This window comes from Carettochelys insculpta, chromosome 2 (genome assembly GCF_033958435.1).
Source record: "Carettochelys insculpta isolate YL-2023 chromosome 2, ASM3395843v1, whole genome shotgun sequence".
NCBI classification, from domain to species: Eukaryota; Metazoa; Chordata; order Testudines; family Carettochelyidae; genus Carettochelys; species Carettochelys insculpta.
Genome location: NC_134138.1, coordinates 85,938,778 through 85,959,253, shown reverse-complemented (window position 1 = coordinate 85,959,253; position 20,476 = coordinate 85,938,778). Strand labels below are relative to the sequence as shown.

At 42.7% G+C, this 20,476-nt stretch overlaps 1 protein-coding gene across 2 annotated transcripts in view; it reads right to left on the bottom strand.

Moving 5' to 3' along the window:
- CDH2 (cadherin 2) overlaps positions 1-20,476 on the bottom strand; it is a 196,690-nt gene that overhangs the window by 11,931 nt on the left and 164,283 nt on the right. For both annotated transcript variants that reach the window (XM_074987251.1, XM_074987252.1), the window contains 4 exons: positions 19,771-20,004; positions 19,224-19,457; positions 14,894-15,033; positions 4,792-4,956 (listed from right to left, as the gene is read on the bottom strand). In XM_074987251.1, the coding sequence (XP_074843352.1) occupies positions 4,792-4,956; positions 14,894-15,033; positions 19,224-19,457; positions 19,771-20,004 (773 nt within the window). The remainder of the gene's footprint in view (positions 1-4,791; positions 4,957-14,893; positions 15,034-19,223; positions 19,458-19,770; positions 20,005-20,476) is intronic.

The following is a 20,476-nucleotide window of genomic DNA, read 5'->3' as shown; positions in this document are numbered from 1 at the left end:
GTGCCTGCTGTGACACATATTATGCGTAGTACCTCCTCCTTTGAGGCCCCTTTGAGTAGGCAGTCATTCAGATACTGGAATATAAATACCCCCTGTCTGTGCAGGTAGGCTGACACCACTGCCAAGGTCTTGGTGAAGACTCTGGGGGCTGAGGAGAGCCCAAACGGTAGGACCTTGTAAGTCGAGGGCTGCGAACCAATCTCCATCGTCTAGTGCCGTAAGGATGGAGGCGTTTGTGATCATCCGAAAACGTTGCTTGCGCAGGTACCGGTGAGGCCTCGAAAATCTAAGATGGACCTCCCCGTGAGGAAGTACCTCGAGTAGAACCCTCTCCCTTGCAGTTGCTCCGGCACTCTTTCCACTGCCCCTACGAGCATGAGATGGTCTACCTCCTGCTTGAGCCTCGCTACATGGGAGGTCTCCTGGAGGTGGGGCCCCGGGTGGAGGTCATGGCGGTGGGAGCAACTGGGAGGGGATGGCGTACCCCGTGGCTATGATCTCCAGCACCCATGTGTCTGTGGTGATCCTTTGCCACTGGTTATAAAATGGTCGGATGATGGCCTTGAGCACTGGTTTCGTGCCCTCTGGAAGCGAGTCCATGAGGGAGGTCAACCTAATGTGGTTGTTGAAATTATGGTTCGCTAGATGCGCTGCGTAATTTGCCATTGGCAACAGTAGCGTGGAGGAGGAGTAGACCTTTCTGCCCAACAGCTCTAGCTTTTTGGCATGTTTGTTTATTCCCCCACGTTGCGACGACTCCGCCACCAAAGAATTTGGTTGTGGGTGGCTGAACAGGAACTCCATGCCCTTCGTGGGCACGAAGTATTTTTTTTTTTTTTTTTTTTTTTTTTTTTTTTTTCGCTCTTTTGTGGACAGGCGGAATAGTCGCGGGAGTCTGCCATATCATAGTGGCAGGCTCCAAGATTGCGTCATCAGCGGTATTGCTATTTTGGAGGAGGCCGGAGGTCTCAGATTTTTGAGGAGCTTATGGTGTTGCTCTTGCACCTTTGCTGTCTGGAAGCCTTGCGTGAAGGCCACCCTCGTAAAACAGCTCTTGGAACTGTTTGAGATCGTCCGGAGGATGGACGCCCCCCGGGGCCGTAGCCTCATCCGGGGAGGAAAGCGAGGAACCGCTGGGGTACGTCTTTCTGGACCCTTCCGGTTCCTGCTGATGATGGTACACCCTCTCACTAGAGGTGTGCGAGGAAAAATCTCGGGGTTCCATAACCAGTCCCCCCTGAGATGCTTAAGTCTCTGTCCCCGGTCACAATTGCCCTTGGGGGTACGAGATCGTTCGTAGGGATCTTTCCCTAGGAGATTGCCGATGGTGTCTATGCCCTGCGTGGTAGGGGCGACCACGGCAGTATAAGCACTGGTCTTGGGAAGGTGACCTAGACCACTCCCTTGGTGCATACCCTTTGCGTCTGGGGGAGGGAGACCGTCGAGACCCTGGAGAGAGCGACTTTGCCTAATAGTCCAGCGGTTCAAATCCCAGGAAGGGTGGAGGTGGTCCCAGCCAGGGTGAGGCTGGTTGCAGAAATGGAGAAGGGGGCTCTGGGTAGGCCAAGGAGGGGGGGGACCCCTGCCTTCTAGTTGGAGTCTGCAACATAGCGGAGGGCTGTGAGAAAGCAACTACACAGCCCTGTGCGGAGAGGGGCTGCAATGCCTCCTCTTGTGTGCAGTCTTCCCCCTCCCTTGAGGAGGTAACTCCGCCCCTGACATACAGGGGATCCCGGCCACGTCCGCACCGAGCTCGGCACACTCGAAGTCGGTGCCGCATGTGCGGTGTCCTTCGGTGCCGGCAGGCTGCGTGCCTGCGCGCTCTGCACCGCCGGTTTTCCGGGGGTAGGTGGTACCGGCGCTTGTTTAGCCGCCGCCCTGCCTGCGGTGCGGGGCGGCTGGCTGATTATCGAAGGGTGAGCCGCTTGCACGTGGCTCTCCGTGCCGCCGCCGATCAGCTGTTGCTGCGGCTGGGGGCTGCTCGCTCCTCCCGTCCCGCTCGTTGTTGCTGCCGGCAGGGATCGGGCTGGGGGGCATACAGGGCATTCCGGCGTCCGCACCGAGCTCGGCACGCTCAAGGGCGGTGCCGCACGTGCGGTGTCCTCCAGTGCCGGCAGGCTACGTGCCTGCGCGCTCTGCACCGCCGGTTCCCCAGGGGTCGGTGCCGCTGCCTGCGGCGCCGCTGGTACCAGCGCTTGTTTAGCCGCCGCCCTGCCTGCGGTGCGGGGCGGCTGGCTGATTATCGGAGGCTGAGCTGCTTCCACGTGGCTCTCCGTGCCGCCGCCGATCAGCTGTTGCTGCGGCTGGGGGCTGCTCGCTCCTCCCGTCCCGCTCGCTGTTGCTGCCGGCAGGGATCGGGCTGGGGAGCATACAGGGGATTCCGGCCCCGTCTGCACCGAGCTCGGCACGCTCGAGGGCGATGCCGCATGTGCGGTGTCCTCCGGTGCCGGCAGGCTGCGTGCCTGCGCGCTCTGCACCGCCGGTTCCCCGGGGGTCGGTGCCGCTGCCTGCGGTGCCGCCAGTACCGGCGTTTGCTTAGCCGCCGCCCTGCCTGCGGTGCGGGGCGGCTGGCTGAGTATTGGAGGCTGAGCCGCTTCCACGTGGCTCTCCGTGCCGCCGCCGATCAGCTGTTGCTGCGGCTGGGGGCTGCTTGCTCCTCCCGTCCCGCTCGCTGTTGCTGCCGGCAGGGATCGGGCTGGAGATACTTTCCTCCGTTTCTGCGCTGATGGGGTGAGGGAGGCAGCTTTCCTTTTAAGGGCCCCGGAGGGTCCCTCCTGCTGCGGCCGCTCCGGCACTTCTGGCTGGAGGGCCTTGTCAAGAAGCAGCATTTTTTTTTTTTTTTTTTTTTTTTTTTTTTTAAAGCCTGAAGAGGACATTGTTGGTGAGTCTTTGTGTTTTTAAGTGGGTACTTAGCACCTTCTTTGTGCCGTTTTCCCCGTCCGATGGTCTGCCTTAGCCGGAGGGCTGATAGCCCTAGCTCCTGGCCTCCGGCGCTTGTTACTGGGACTGGCTGAGCTGTCCCTCTCCTAGCTTGTTCGTTGTTGTTTTTTTTTTTTTTTTTACAAAATAGCAAACGGCTAGCTTATAGTAGCCTAAGTGCCTGAAAAAACTTTAAGAAAAAACAGATAAAGCCATTGAATACACTACTTGGCCTTAGCCTAGTTGGATTCCGTCTGCAGCCGACGGCGGTTAAGAGGAACTGGCGGGGACCGGATCGCGCACATGGCCGGGAGCGCGCGGGGGAGCGGCGCGCACCGGCGCATGCGCGGTCCGGCAGAAACTGCTTGGAAGATCCGATCTGCGGCGCCGGGCGAGCCCGACACCTAATGTGGAGCACCCACGGGGACACTCGAAGAAGAAGTAGACAATAGCCTTTTGTAACCGCACGCTTATAACTGTAGCTTAGTAAACTTGCAACTAGTTAAGATCTAAGCCTGACTGCTGTTACTCTCTGTCACTGCAACGCAGCCAGCACAATAAAAGAACTTCAACCATTTGGTTACCACAGCCTGGCTGTAGGTGAGAGTGCTAAGAGCCGAGCGTAGAGTCGCGCCGCCTCCACGGTGTAGACTCCTGGGGCGCCCGTCGGCCAACCCTGGTTGCCCGCTGCGACGGGACAGTGCGTCCTGGCAGTTTAAGTCTCGGGTGTGGAAAGGCTCTTAGTGCTACCATGGGGGCACCCGTCAGCCAATCTTGGTTGCCTGCTGCGACGGAGCTTCCTGCTGTAGCAGTAAAAGACTCGGGTGTTTAGGACCCTGGGGCATCCATCAGCCTGGCCCAGGCTGCCCGCTGTGAAGGAGCCCTGCGCTCTAGCAGTTAAAGACTAGGATGGTAATAAGGGCATAGTTGGCACCTGACCACACATTACCCGGCCACTGGCTAACAGATGGATATGTGAATCTGCACCTCATTTGCATTTTCAATTACCCTCATTTGCATGCCTCTTTCAAAAGAGGAATGTTAGTGTAGACACAGCCTAAGTGTCGAGTTGTTCTTTCAATATGTCTTTTGCCCAAAGCATGAAGACGACCCTGAAATAGCAATCATTTTAAGTTCCAACAAACAAGTAACTTAAACATATCCGAACATTTGGACAACAGCAAAAATAATTTTAAGAAGTTTTGTAGGGAAATATTTCTTTCATAACTGAAAATATCTTCTAAAATAAATCCTGAACCTTCATTCAGTGAGAGTTACATTTGCATTAGTTTGCAAGAATCAAAGAGGCACAGAACCTCCTAAAACCTCTTTGACGAGAAAAGTACTTACAGCACTTACATAACATTTAATTTAGCTGCCCTACTCACTAATCTTGTTTGCTGGAACTCCTTTGGTCTTTTTGAAGATATTGAATTTCCACAATTATCCGGATTCAAAGGGTAATGTGTGAGGAAAATCACAATGAACTTTTTCCATTATTAAATTAATCTGCATTAATAAATGAATTTAGTCTAAATTATGATTTTGTTAGTCTATTTATTACTTGGAACCCGTGGTATAATCCCTCTTGGAGATATTGTGGTTAAGGCTGATAACATAGTATGAATGCAATTAATACAAATGCACAAAAGTTAATTGACATATCTTCCCTTTCTATTTGAATGAGTTAATTAAATTTGTCTGTACTTAAAAAGACCATATTTATTTCTATCTACCAAGGTCATTTAATTGTATAAGCAAGTTTTTAAAAAGTTATTATGTTCCAAATATAACAGCTATTCATGCAGACTGCAATTAGCAACAGAGAAAAGCCTATCCAATCCTGCAAGGAAAGTATTTTTTCTCCTTTACCTCATTAATGAAGTCCCCAATATCCCCAGGATGAGGAGCAGCTGATCTGACTGGGTACTGAGGTTCTGCATGGATTGGTCTTTCGTCAAGTCGTCTGATTCCCACAGGTTTGATGGCATCTGGTTCTATAGTATCAGGCTGCTGAAGCTGGCTTAAATCATAGTCCTGTAAAGAAGGAAACAAAAACAAAAACAAAAAAATGGACCCAAAGATTTTTCAACAATTTCATAGAAAAATAAAACAAAGAGCACACGTTCAGCAAAAGACACACCTTGCTAATCACAGCATTTATTGAGAATGATTCTGTAAGTATCCTTATAGAAATTTACCATTCATGTTCATGAATAATGAATAAAAGCATTATTTATTTCATATTCCCTGTGTCTACGTTTGCAATACATGCCAAATGTCTACATTCTACCAGCTTTGCTGTGCACCTCATCAATTTTTCATTGAGAAGAAACTATCTGGAGTAGCACTGTTAAGTGACTAAACAATTTGCCTAGTAAACACTGATTTACAACCTGTAGCACAGATGCCAAATCAGACTGGGATTTTTCAAACCAAATAAATGCCAGATACCGTCTGCTGAGACCTACTCAAGTGCAGAGTGCTGCACTTTTATAATACCTTCAAAGACTTGAGTTTAAGACTACTTGCTGATTTCATGTGGCTTCCATAACAGGAAAGCTAAAGGGCAAAAATGTCATGCAAAGTACAAAGCTTCTCAGATATGGCCTTAAGTCTAAGCACTTTCTGGAGATTACTCTTGGATCTGATCATTAAGCACTTGATTCTGCAGATTCAGAACTCTGGCTGACTGATGCCACTAGCACAACATTATGAATTCCATGTCAACAGAAAAGAAAAGAACAAAAATCTGTCATTTGGTGAATATCTATAGATTTAAGATATAAAACCCCATGCTGCACCTGAATAGTGCCCAGCCATTGGATGCCAGTCCACTCTTTGATATACCAGCAGTGCAATCTCAAGACTGGTCTAAATTATGCCAGCTGGCCCTTACCCATGGGCCATTTCAGCACCCAGGCCACCCGCACCCACATTTTCTGAGACTGCCTTCTACACTGGGCTTTGGGCTATAGGGTATGTCAGAGCTGGTACTGTGGTCCTCTGCCATTAGAGAGAGTCCACTTCCTAGACAAACGCCTCATGGAATTGGATCTCCTCACTTTCTGGATGCTTTGCCCCACTGATGTGGGGATTAAAAATTTGACCCATGAAACCTTAGATGAGGACTACACCATGTATAGCTATCATTTAAATTAAACAAATAGAGTTCTTCCAAACCATGGCCCAGCAGGTGCTTTCAGAGAAAGATGTAAGGCATTATGATGTGCCAACTGTACTTATTGGAATTGCTGAAAAATCCTGTATCATTTAACATTTCATCATAGAATTGGCCAAGTAAAGATTTTTACTGTTTTTCAGTTTTAGGAATGAGACTTTTTGGTGGCTATAAATATGTAATTAAAGAGGCAGGTCTGCCGATGTGGGGCGGGAACGCCCCAGAGCCCAATGATTCTAAAGAAGCGATGGCAACGGTGCCTGGAGCCTCTGGCCCTTTAAATTGCTGCTGGAGCACCACAAGTCAAACTTCAGACAGCTATAAGGGCCCAGGGAGGAGATGGGGGGTGCGGGTTGTGTGCTCTGGGTTGCTCTGAGGGCTTGCTGCCCCCCCAGCCCTGCCCCTTCTGCCTGAGTCCTCACACCTTCTGGGAACACACAGCCAGTGCCCCCTTGCACCTTGCCCAGGGGCGTGGTGTGCCTGTTAGGTTACTTGTAAAAAGGTGGAACAGCACCAATGACCTCTCTGAATGGAACCGCATAGATTTAATATTTATTGCCATTTTTTAGTTAGCTGGTAAACTTCTGGGGGCAGGGGCCATGATTTCCTTTCTTCAGTGCTCGATACACAAAACAGAATAATAAGACAACCTCTACGAAGCAATAGGCGAGTCAATATAATGTAAGAACTGCTGGAGGACCCTGTGAAGCTGGGCTGCTTTGGAAGTACCACCGTTCATGGCCTGAGTGGAGGCCCCTCACAGACCACTAGTTGACTTATCCTGGCCTAGGAATTGGGAAGCTATCATGGGGAGCTATCTGTAAGCTTGCTTCTGATCCAAGCCTTTCTTTGCAATGCACCCTAGACTCTGGCTTCTGATCCTAGTTTGTCCCCAACTCCATGATTTGCTTGATGTCGTTAAAGCTGGTGCCTGACACACAATCCCCTGATATCCTAACCTACCTCCTCCTCAATGTCACTACTCATCTGCCGACCACAGTTTAGTAGCTGATGTGTGCACACAGGCTGCCAATCCTTCCCAGCAGTCTTCAAGGCCAGGCTCATGGCAGTACCTCTTGGGAAGGAGCTACGCCAGTATTGTGCGAACTAAATTACCAAGCCATGTCTCCAAAACAGAACCCTAATGAGTTAAACTGTATGATCGACTTGAAAAAAAAATTACATTTTACTTAGGGCATACTTTACCCATTACTGCTGCTAAATACTGAAATATATTCCCTAAATATATAATTTTTCACTATTTTTCAGTCTGTTCTTTTGGTACATTTGGTGAGACTTTGTTTTCTCTCATGGCCTTGCATGGGACAAGAAGCTCATGCCCTTGGGTACTATTTTTCAGCCTTGCTTAAAAGACCCTTTTAAATATCAGCACCGAAGCATAAAAAAACAGCTACCTACCTACCTTTATTTTTGAAGAAGATTAAAAAAATCTAAGATTTATTTCAAGGGTGCTCTGGCAGGGACTTGAGAATTTTTAATTCATCTTTTAAAAAGAAATAAAGTTGACAATATCAATTTAAATCATAGATGGTGGTGACTTGTAGTTGACAGCTCTGAGGTGAGATCTGAATCACTGTTAGATCCTGCCTTGAATTCCTGAACCAAGACACCAGCTGAGATGGGTAACAAAATGCCACCTCACTGGCCAAGCCCTAAACATGAACCGCTTCCTAATTAGGGGGTTCAAAACTCCAAATCTGATTCCTTCCTGGACCTCAAGTTCCATAGCATCTGGAAGCACATACTGAGAGTTCTCAATTACAAGAGTAAGATAAAAATGCCACTTGATTTTCCACACAAATCACTCATTCAAGAGTAAACCCCAGTCCAAACAGAGAGGTTCATCCAATATCCCCTTGAAGTGCCTAAACACATATCCTCCTGAAACTACGTGGCAGTTGTACACCAAATAATTCTCATTTCAAAATTTAAAATCTCTCAATTTTCAGGGTATAGGATAGCTGTAATCCAGTCTCAGCCTTTCCAAAGACCTAGCTCAATGAGTACCAGAATCAGACTGTAGGAAACAGGGAAAAGCACCCTGGATATGCTCACTTGTCTCCAAAGGGATAAGCACAGGTATATAATTTTAAAAAAGTTTCAACTTCTCCCACAGCCAACAAAACGGTCTCCCTCAGCCATTCATTTACACAAAGACAGTAGTCTTTGCAGCAGTCTAATAAAGTACAGGTTGAACCTCTCTCTTCCAACACCCTTGAGACCTGACTGGTATTGGACAAGAGAATTTGCCGGACCATGGGAGGTCAATATTGTCTAAAGCATTACCAAAACTTTCACTGCTTACTGGGCTCTTCGAAAATATAGAGGGGTAAATTACGACTAAATAACAGCAAGGAACACGGAAAGCCAGGACTGATGGCTGTAAACAAAGTTTATGGGACCCAGGGAAACTTGGCCACATACATAATACGTGGTCATCCGGCTAACTATTATGGATGTTGCTGGAGGAGAGAGTTCTGGATTTCAAAGGTTCAACCTGTCGTGTCACTGTAATTTCCTTCTAGCTAACATCTTCCTAACAAATATCATTGAGGGACAGAACACTGGATTGGGGGAGGGGGGCAGGGCATCCAACTGAAGGATCTTTCGCCTCATGGCAATGAATGGAAGAGAAAGGAGTAACTCAATACTGAGTAGATGAAACTTCCCTTATTACAAAAGCATTGTGGGATGAGGACTTATTCACTAATTGGGGACATAAAAGGTGGTTATAAAAAGCAACTGCCTCTTCCACCATTGGATCTTTGCAGAATCTCAGCAGGAAATGAGGAGGCTGACCAGGAATTAGTACCAGTGATGCTCAGTGGCCACTAGACATATGCTTTGAGCACCTTCAATATATTTTGCTTTGGACAGCGCAGACCTTTCCCTGGAACAGATTAATCTATCCCATGTTCTGCATTCAATCACAATTGCACGCTCGCAAAGGCCAACCTGTATATGATCTTAATAGGTCCTTAAATCAGGAAAGCACAGTGAACTAAAGACATGTATATATAAATACTCTTTTGATGGTTACTAGAGTCTGTCCTGCTATTATTATGAAGAGGAAAAAAAAAGAGAAAAGAATTTACAACACATGCACAGTTTCTGTGTTTTACAGCTGTCTGACAACTATCTATGAAAACTGAATGAAAAAGGTTTGAGAGGGGTTCAGTTTAACAAATGGTGCAGTCTGTGGTGAATATTATCAAGAACAATCTCTTATGTAATTTCAAGGACCAACAACTGACCTTCTAATGAGCATGTGACACTGCTGCAAGTGAGAAAAAAAATATGTCAAAGAATATACAACTGGAAACTGGGTTGCAGAAAGCGCACCATGAATATAATACAAGTACTTTTATGCAACTGCCTTTATATCAAGCACCTCAAAACATAGATGTATTTGAAGGGAATCCAATCACAATGTATCCATTCTCCTGAGTAAAATGTAAGGGTTTGGACTGCTGTCATGCATATTTCAATTTTGGGAATAGGCACATATTATATAGATTATACACAATACTAAGCAAAATATAAGGTTTTATGCCCAGGTATGCAGGTGCATCCCAAATTTAATTTGTGAAACCTGCCACAGCTGCAATGATTGCAGCAAAGCAAGTATTTGATACAACTGTGTAATCCTAATTGGAAAAAACTAAACAATAGAAAATATTTTGATATGCTGAGTACTGGAATTCTGTTAAGAGTTGGAAAGTTGAGAGTTCTGAAATGGGCAAAATTATGCCTTATCCTCCTGCATGTTTTGTATGGAAAGAGGGGAACGAGCCTAGCAGCTGATGGTGAAGTTGTACAATTGGATGACGCCATCACCCTCTTTCCACCCCCAGCAGACTCCTACAGGAAATGTTTGGGTGGGGGCAGGTCACACCTTTGCAACAAGTGAAGCAAGAGGCACTGTGCAGTGACCCCTGGAAGTACTCTCACTGCACATGAGAACATAAGAACAACCATGCTAGGTTAGACCTAAGGTTCATCTAGTTCAGTATCCTGTCTTCCAACAGCAGCCAATCCCACCATTAACATGCCACAGTTAATGGGCATCCTTCCACAGAGGAAAATGTGCCTCCCCATGCCACAAAGTTCCACCAGGCATACAGTTATAATTTCATTCATTTCAGCTACAATTTCTAATTAGAGAAATGCACAGCAGAACCCTGACACCATTCTGAGCTTTCAAGATTAAGTTTCTTGAAAGAGGACTTGTACGTACACTGTTTTTCCTTACTGTGGAAACAATGCAAGACCTCTGAAAATAGCAGAAGGTTATTTTAAAAAAATGCTAAAAGGCAATGCCTGCTGTGTTTGATTGTGGCTAGAAACATGTAAAAAGGAGTAGGTAAATCTGACAGAGTGTTACTGGTCTCTTCAGACTGGGTATTGTCCTTTCTGTGTGAATTGCAGGTTTGTGCAGGCTACCAATGAACAGAGCACCTATATCCTATTTCTGCTCTGGTCACGCTGCACTGGCTGCATTTAAATTTTAAGATATTTACTGAAATCATTATCAAGAGTTTAACAATTTTTTGTTCTGATACAGTGAATTATATTGAGAGTAGTTAGAAAACTGGATCTGGTACATGAATATGAATGGTAATTGCGCAAGCCAATATATTAATTAAGTGAAGTGCATATCAAGTTCTGTAAAATTACAAAACACTGGGCCAAACAGGGACTATTTTTCAAAAGGTAACGCTCAGATCCATGGGCAAGAATAAATTCACAAGTTGACTTTTGGTAAGTCCTGTGACTGTGTGTGAGTTGCATACATAAATGTCTAATTACCCATCTGGATAGCTATTTTCCACGTAGTTACCTGATCAGCGTGCACAGCCAAAAACTGCATGTGGATTCACAGATGCCTTTTACTTTAAATGCAGGACTTTTAGAAAACATACTTGGACATTCCATATTGCAATTTGACTTGACCCATCTCTTAAGGTTCAGACCCGTTCAATGAAAGAACTATGCATTTCAGCAGAATATGTCAGCTGTTGCACCAGCTTAGTTCAAGTCACCTCTTAAACAATAACATTAAAAGACAACTAAACTGTTTGGACAACATTTACTATGAAAAAATTGGCCCCGAAACTACAAGGTGTACTATGCAGTCTGAATCCTACATTCACTCAAGTTAACAGGCTTTAGGGAGTGCAGTGTTCTATGTCTGTAATGCTGTTTTGCATGGATGCTAGCATTTATGAAAACCTGCATCTGTACCGATAGTTGATGGTTTTTTAAAATTTGCCATTCACTTTACTGTTACTTTCTGCTGCCCTGGGTTTTGCCCATTTGTTTTTATCATCAATCTATCTGGAGCACTGCAACTTCATGATTTCCTAAGATACCAAGGTATCTGCTATTTTTGTAAATAAGCGAAAGTTAAAGCTAAGTTGCCGGTAAAGCTGTACAGAAGGGCCGCAGAATCTAAAGCAGACAATAGTACAATGATTTTCGTAATGGAATTAAGAAAACATTACCTTTTCTATAATGGGGAAATGAAAATAATTCCCGTACGTGAGCAATGTATGTAATCATTTAGAAAACAAAATTAAATTTTTTAATAGACAAATCTGATCTCAGGAACAGTTTCCTTTTTATGATAATAATGAGAATGCTTATTGCCTTGTAACAGTTAGCTTATTCATTATCATTAAGAACTTGTTATAAATGAGTGGCAATCTTATAAAACAAACAAAAGTTTAATGACGAGGGAAAATGATCTGATAAGCCCTTTTATGTCACTTATCTGACAGGATGGGGAAAATAAAATATGACAGTAGCAGTTGACAGTTTAATAGGGGAAATGAGAACCATCTGAATACAAATAAGAAAAATACCAATAGGGTATACAGCACAAAACTGACCAGATTTTAAGATCTAGGCACCTAAGAAGAAATTACTTAAAATTCCTCAAGTACATTTTCTTTCAGTTCATTAGAGGGGAGAGCAGGAAGAGCCAAAGACCAGCTGGATAAACTCGGAGGGCTACTTAAATACCAAGCATGTTTCACTACTTCAGTGCTGGTACAAGTTTATTCTAATTATAAGGCATTATAAATAACATGTAACATGCCAAACACTTCAGCTGTTTTAATAAATGGCCCAAAATATGCTAATGAGGCATGGATGCAAATTCCCCGCACCTCATTAGCATAAGGTCACATGATTTGGAGTCCGGAAGACGTTCGGAAACTTCTGGACTCCAAAACGCCATTTAAGAGTGTGGTCCCGGGGGGTCTTCCGGAAGGAAGTCCTTCGTCCAGACGCCCCTTCTTCCTGAAAATTTTTGGGAAGAAGAGGCCTCCAGAAGAAGGACTTCCTTCCGGGGGCCGGGCTTCTAAACGGTGCTTTGGAGTCCGGAAGAATGTCTTCCAGACTCCAAATCACGTGACCTTATGCTAATGAGGCATGGGGAATTTGCATGTTTTGGGCCATTTATTAAAACGGCCAAAGTGTTTGGCATGTTACATGTTATTTATAATGCCTTATAATTGGAATAAACTTTGAAAGTGGCATGTGTAGAAACAGTCTTTATGTGTAGTTCAGAAATTAGACATACTCCTGCACAAGCCCATTTTGGTTTTATTTTTCATGTTCTAATTATCACCTCTGAAAGAAATATTACTAAGCAGAGCCTTTTTTTTTTTGTTAAAAAAAGAGGAGCCAGTACTCAGCTGGCTCCCTGCCCCCCACCCTCAGCCAATCCCATGGCTGGGGCCGCCACAACGCCAGTACTCAGTACCGGCAAGTAGGGGCACAAAAAAAAGCACTGATACTTAGTATAATAATGGTAGTAAATGATTTAATTCTGAGCCACATTCACAAAATAATTCTTATTAAAATGATAACAAAAATCAGGGCTGTAGGCTTGTTGATTTTTGTTTTTTTGAGTAAGCGTGTCTCATGTAGTATGATCAATAATCTTAACATTGATTTAAAAGTTCTTTGGAATGAAGAAGGTCATGAGAAAGATAAAAATATATGACTAAAACTACAGCTCCAAAACTTGCCACACATATACAAGTAGCACTTAAAAGTCACTGTGTATGTCTACTGAGTTCGATGGGATCTATAGAATAAACACTATTCAAGAGGCGTAAGGATTGCAGAACTGGTCCCAGAGTTAACGGGGCTGAGTAACAACTTCTGTAATTTACTGAAGAAAAACACAATACAATTCAATGTTATTTGGTAAACATTTACCAAATGACATTCAAGTCAAACTTCCCAGTAACCCCATATAAATCACTTTGGAGTCCTGATTTATGTTTTAAAAAGAATTACTGGTGTTCATGTATTGTGAAAACAATACATATCAAGTGTATTACATGTGTTAAGTGTATTAACACTGAGTCAACATAAGGTTTTTATATTAAGAGCTGAATGTAGTGGTTACAAATTGAGTGCTTATCATCTTGAGGCAGAACATTAGCATCAGCCTATTACAGCTATCACATTTACTAACAATGGCAACCTCAAAGTCATGTAATCTGCTGATAATCAGTACTGTTATAGGTGATAACAGAAATTTACCAAGCCTTAAACTAGATATGTAAATTTCAGGAGATAAGTATGAGATAAGTACCAGATGTGCAATGATCTTGTTTCCCTATAAAAATGTTGGGCTAAAGTCTCAGCTCTTGAAGTCAACAGAGCTATGTCAATTTACATCAGCGGACAAACGCTCCTGTCTTCTACTCAACTAACCATATTAACAAACAATGGAAAATAAACAACCCATTCCAGGCTCCCTCCAATATTCTCCATCTGTGTGTGAATTTTTTCCCATCCAATGTGCAGAATAATTTTTATGTGCAGCTGAAATCTGGTGAAACCCTAATCCTTGAGGTTAGATCAGGCTGCAACCCAAGGGTCTAAGAATGCCCTGGAGAAAATTACCCTTCCCTGTGAACACTATTGACTTCTGAAGTTCTCTTCCTGCTCTTACCAGGTCCCCAGCAGATGGGGAGAAGGGGACGTGGAGTGCAGTGAATTCCACTTAAGCATCCTCCAAATCAGGAAGGAAGGAACGACACTCTGGTATGTCTACCCATCCCAGCACCCTGGTGTTGTGATGATGGTACTTTCAGAGGTGGAGGGAAGGGTGGGTGCATACAGTGCCAACTTGTAAACATATCACAGGGTAGCATTCTCTCTCACCCTCTTCTTTAATACTCAATTGAAATCTAAAGGGTTGCTAATGTGCTGTTCCAATGCTGGCCAGTCTCGGGATTGCTATTATTTACAAAGGACTTTTCATCCACAAGAAATCCACAAAGTTTTACTGACTTCAGAACACAGGGAACTTTCACCTAACACTGAAACACAGTGATGCTCAGAGTGGAATCTATCAGCCATTCTGTACCAATGACTCTATACAGCAGTATTTTAGAGAGGTTGTGAAGAATAACATTTAAAAATGGAAACAACTGGGTACTGTAATTTTCTTTTAAATGTAATTACTCAAGTTGGAATTTAGCCAGAATGTGAAGGGACATGTAAATACCCGTAAGTGGACGAGATACCAGTTTTACATTTCAGGTAAAAGGCGGGAGTTGGACTCCTGTAAAACTGACAAGACCTCATTGGAAAACATCACTTGCTTTCAGGGTTTTATCTATTAGTCACCATGTGTATAACTCATTGTGAGAACTGGATGTGTTATATTATGTGGTAATGGAAAAGAAGATTTATTGCACCTTTTGTGTAAATCTACACATTAGAAGCACTAACCACATTTCTCACCTGATCTTCTTCTCCACCACCTTCTTCATCATATTTCAGAATATTGTCTCTCACATCATCTTCTGGATCAATCAACAGCTGTTTGGCCTGACGCTCCTTATCACGACGTTTCATCCATACTACAAACATCAAAACTAGAACTAGATTGGAAAGGGAGAGATCATAAACAAAAACATTACTATTCTCTATGTTATACATTAATTTACACCTTATGAAAAGACATATGAAATAGCCACCCTGAATAATAAGGCAGAATTCCTCTCCAGGGCATGGTATAGAGTAAGAGATTTAACTGGATCAGTGTTTCTTAAACTTTTTGAAACAATGAAACACCAAATGATAATATTTTTTATGTGGAACACCTATGAAAATTTTCTTAAATTTTGATGAAGTAACATTGTATCTTGTTTTAATAACAGAAAATATATACCACCAATGTATAACATCAAAAAAGTGCCAGATGTTTGTCACACACCAGTGAGTTGTTCACAAAACACTGTGCCTCATAATCCATATACTACTTAACTGTGAGGCACATACAATGACCTGATTCTGAGACACACCATTCTGGAAGTAGAACCAAGAAAAATGGGGCAAAAGTGGTAGCTTTAAACCTAGGGACTATTGTAAATTATGGTGGTTTTGAATGTCCACAAATGGGTCACTTCAACAGCCCAGATTTCACCTACCTTCAACCTGTCTCCTTCTCTCTTCCTGTACACCTCTCGTTCTCAGCAGTATGGATAGAAGAAGTGTGTAAGTGTTCAACTAGCCTACATGACCTGGTGAAGGCTTCTATACATGCGGTATTTGCAGGAAGATAAATTAAGCTACCTTTGTGGGCCCCTCTTTGCCAGCGAGATTAGCACACCAAAGGGGCTGCAGCAGAGCCCAGAAGTACGATTTTCATATTAAATACATTATTGTACAAAGAAACTATGTTAAAAGACTACTGGCAAGGCTGCAAACTTTGACCTTTCTAATCTTATTTGTAAGGGCTGTTTCCACAGTTTTGTTTTCTGAAGTTGAGAACTGTTCTCTCAAAATCTTAAGAAGTGTAAACGCATGTGACAAACATGGCTGCACCCTGCCAACAGCTTGTGGACTCACATTCTAGATGCTAGGTGTCCTCATAAACGTTGGACTGTCTCTGATCTCTCTCCAATAGGAGGAGGACAGTGGAAATGTTATGTTATGTTATACATAAAAGCATTCTAAGAACTAAATTCTTCTCTCAGTGATACCAATCCATCTCCAGATTATTTCCTTAGACTTCAGTGGAGTTACACTGACATAAGACAGTTCAGAATTTAGTACCCAATAGTATGCCTTCTTTCTGGGCCCCCGTAGTTTTGTGGATTCTGGGTTCAATAGTGCCTTTACGGCACAGCTTTGCACAGGGGTTTTACAGAGTTGCATCACTTCCGGAAAAGTGCTGAGAATTATTTTGTCTGAGTGAGGCAGGCCTCCCAGAGCCTCTGCATATGCAGCTACTGCAACCACTGTCCTGTGCAAGATGGAGCTTACTACACACTACACAGCTGTCCCACTTTACTGATATTAGTTGGACTTCATGTAGTGCTTCTTATGCATAGATTTCGAACACCTCTTACAGAAAGGGGGAAACGAACAAACAGGTTATGTGATTTTCTTGCAATCAGTGTGCTCGAGCCAGTGAGAGAACCTATGTCACCTACCTCCTAATCCTGTACCCTGGTCACTAGATAAAGCTGTTTCCCTATGACTGGGAAATTAATAATTCAGTGTTGTACAACCTTTTAGATTTCTTCTGGTGACATTCATGTTTCAGTTCAGAAGTGCTTAATGAACATTAGTATCTCGTTAGGATGATATCTTCTGTAATATCTCCATTTATCATGAAAATAAAACACCTTAAACTCAAAAATGCATAGAACTGGCTCCAGAAAAGCAATGACTGGAACACAATCACTCGTTTAAATAATAGAGGGTCATAAAGCTGACTCACAGCCAAGTCTGCAAGTAGGATGCACGCCGCAGGCAAAAGTGATTTAGACTGAGCTTCACAATGAGATGATTCACCAGTGAATTTCTTTCAGAGTAAAACTGAGCTCTGAAGTTGTATATTATTTATGTATACAGTGCCAACCCATCACATGCTCTGGAGACCTATAGTCTCTGGCTTTCATCCAGAAGCCTAAACCATGTGAACGAATGCTGCAGGATACACCTGAACAAACCAATCTGCATGAACAAGGCCCAAGTTTAGACTAAGATTTGGCGGAAAAAAAGAAGAGTTACGACAAAGACAAGTGAGGTTATAGTTATAAACAATTTATGGTTGTTTTGATTTCTTTTTATTTGAGTCTTGACAATTCTCAAACATTAGTTATTTTGTTAGTTTAAAAGCTAAAGTTTTTAAAAATATAGTATGAAAAGATAATTCTTGTAGGAGAAAGTGAGTGACTTCATTCCTAATACGTTATGTATGTTTCAAATGAGAACTAGCATAGCATCCTGGTAACAGGAAATCTCATTCATCTGTTATGTAACTGTTTGAAGAACATTTGTAATTGATTTGGTATTTATGATAGCACTTCACTAAATCAATGGCTAACATTTTAAGACTGCCTCAGTAACATGGAAACATATTTAATGTAACATGTCTGGGCACAACCTTCTTTTCCTAGATAAACTGTTACTATGAATTCTTTGCCAGGCATATAAAGTTTATTCTTCTTTATGATTCCGTTCTATTATTTTATACATTCTGGATTGGTGCACTCTTAACATGTGAACCCTTTCTTATGTTCCCCTTGTAATGAGCAATCAGTTAACCAAATATGTTAAGTGCTACAGTGTCTAATTTTACTACCCTGTACAGACATGGCATTTAGTAATTTCCCCTTATCAAATGCAAAATAGAATATCACTCTTCAGCTTTATGCAGTACTTAGATAAACACATACCTCTGCTCCTGCTTGAGTAGCTGCTTGACATGGCTTATAGCAGTGACTGTGATGTCCCACCTTCCCATATTATACATTACTTTACTTAATTTCATTGTGTTTCAGATGACAGAAAGCAAATTGTGTCATACACCTCTGCTGTGGCCTGGGCAGAGATTGGACCTCTGAGGGTTCTGTTCTCTGCTCTCAATTCACTAGGCTAATTTGTGACCCCAAATGTGACTGGAAGGAGGAATCTCAGCACTCTTATGAGCACAGAGTGTGGTAAACACAAAACGAGAGCTCCTTAAATCCGAGCCCTGAAGTGCCAAAAAAAAAGGCCAGTTGCCACCTGGCTTACAGATTCCTAAGATTCTATTAGTAATTATCACCAGAAAATCTGAACACTGCATCAAAGCAATTAAGCTGAATAAGAGAAATACTTTAGGGTGCAAGATCCTTGTCTGGCCTTGCTCATGGCAGAGACTTTCCTGTTCTAGGAATTACTCTGGGGAAGTGTTATGGCCTGCTTTATATAGGAGGTCAGACTAGATCAGGCGTCTGCAACGTGCAACTCTGGAACCTGCACGAGACTCTTTAAGACTTCTTTGTGGCTCCCAGTCTATAATTGCAAAGTAAAAAGAGCCCCCTTCTGATTATTTGATAAACGGTGAATGTCTAAAAGTCCAACAACAAACAACTCATATCTAAATAGCAAATGATATGTGATCTAGAAACATTAGATAAGTCCCTCTTTAATATGGGCAGCGCACTGTGGGATATGATACTGTATCTGTTTAGATTGTGTTGCTAATATACTCTTTATTTTGAAAAGGAAAAGGAAGCGTGCTGCATTCCTGCAGTGAACAGCAACACACTTTTTAAGGAAAGAAAACTGAAATTAAATGTGAAGTAAAATTGGTACAATTAAAATAGGTTCAGGAGTGAAAGTCAGGAAGACAGTGCTACAAACACACACATGTGAAGTGTGAGAAAATAGAATATTTTAAAAGTTTGTGAGCACCCTGCAGTAAACATGTATCACTTTACAAAATATCGTGATGTGTTCTTAAAGTAGGGGTTACGAAAGGGTGGTTTGACAGTATTTATTAAGGACCATCTCATATTCACATGCACTGTGGCTCATGAATTACTGAGTTTTTTTTATTGAATTTGAAAAAAGATGGCTCTTCTTGCTATTCTGGTTGCTGACCCCTTGACTAGATGATCACAATGGCCTTGGAATCTATGTATCAGCACATGGATAGTAGAGAGGTAAACTATTACCATAGGCACAAAATCTTTTGGGGAAATAAAACCTCATGTTACTTGTTTAAGCTGGCTCTTGTGAAATACTATGAGAAGAGCTGAAGAATCAATTTTCGAAAGGCCCATGTACTTACTGAGCAAGATGATGATACAGAGCAGAATTGCAATGATGGCACCTGTGCCCAGTCCTGCACCAACAATCCGATCGACATCAGTACAGTCTCCATTTATATCACATTGGCAAACCTTCACCTTCAGAACAGATGTGCTGGACTTGGGGGGATTTCCAGAATCTGTGATTATTATAGGAACATCATAGATACCAGCCTCAAGGAATCTGATCCTTAATGAAAGTTGGGCATGATCACCTAGGAGGAAAATATGGTTGGTGTAAAAAATAAAATGTATGATTTACATTAACTTTTTTTGGTGCTGAACATATTGGATGCCACATAAAGATGCCGCAGACAACTTACTGCTGTGAACATCATTTGCTTTGAAATTTAACTTTTAAACTATCTGTCCCTCATTCTCAAGGGAGATCACACCAATGGTAACATTTCATTTACATTACTCTAAAAATATCTGAGCATCTAGGGAAATCACCACCACCACACAAAAAAAAATGTAACCAGTAATTCATTTAAAACAATGACTTTCTGTTTAATCAATTAATTTTACCACTAATACGAATGATGGTCCAATTCCTCTTAATACTAGGAGGAGTTTCTGGAAGTTCAAAGGCAAATGGTCCTGCATTTGGGTCAATATCACGGTCTGTTGCAGTGATGTTAGTTGCATTGGGCTGTAGCGTTTCACAAGTTGTAGCCTCTTGAGGATGCACCTGGGGTGCATTATCATTAATGTCAAGCAAATATATCTGAAGAGTGCCAGTCCCACTCATAGGAGGAATACCTTAAAGAAACAAAAATTGTTATTCTGGTTGTGCTTTGTATGAGAAAACCTATTTACAATATTTTATATATACATATTTAGCTACCAATGGGCATATATTCAATTAGAATGCAAACTTAAATTTGATTGGAAAGAATAATTAAAACTCTAAAAACAACAAAGAAGCCTACTCACATTATTCAAGATAGATCAAATTGTTTTAAAATGGTTTTTGTGTGTCATACGACAACCACGGGAAAGAGTTCTAGTACCCATTAGGACCAGTTAGGATAAGAAGCAATTGGCTGAACTTGAAGCAAGAGAGATTAAAGGTGGCCATTCAGAATTACTGCCTGTCAGAGTGGTGAAGCACTGGAATAAAGTGCCTACAGAGATTGTGAAATCTCTATCATTGGAGATTTCTAAGAGAAGGTTAGATAACCTTCTGCCATGCATGGTCTAGATGGTACTGGGTCCTGCCATGAGTGCAGGG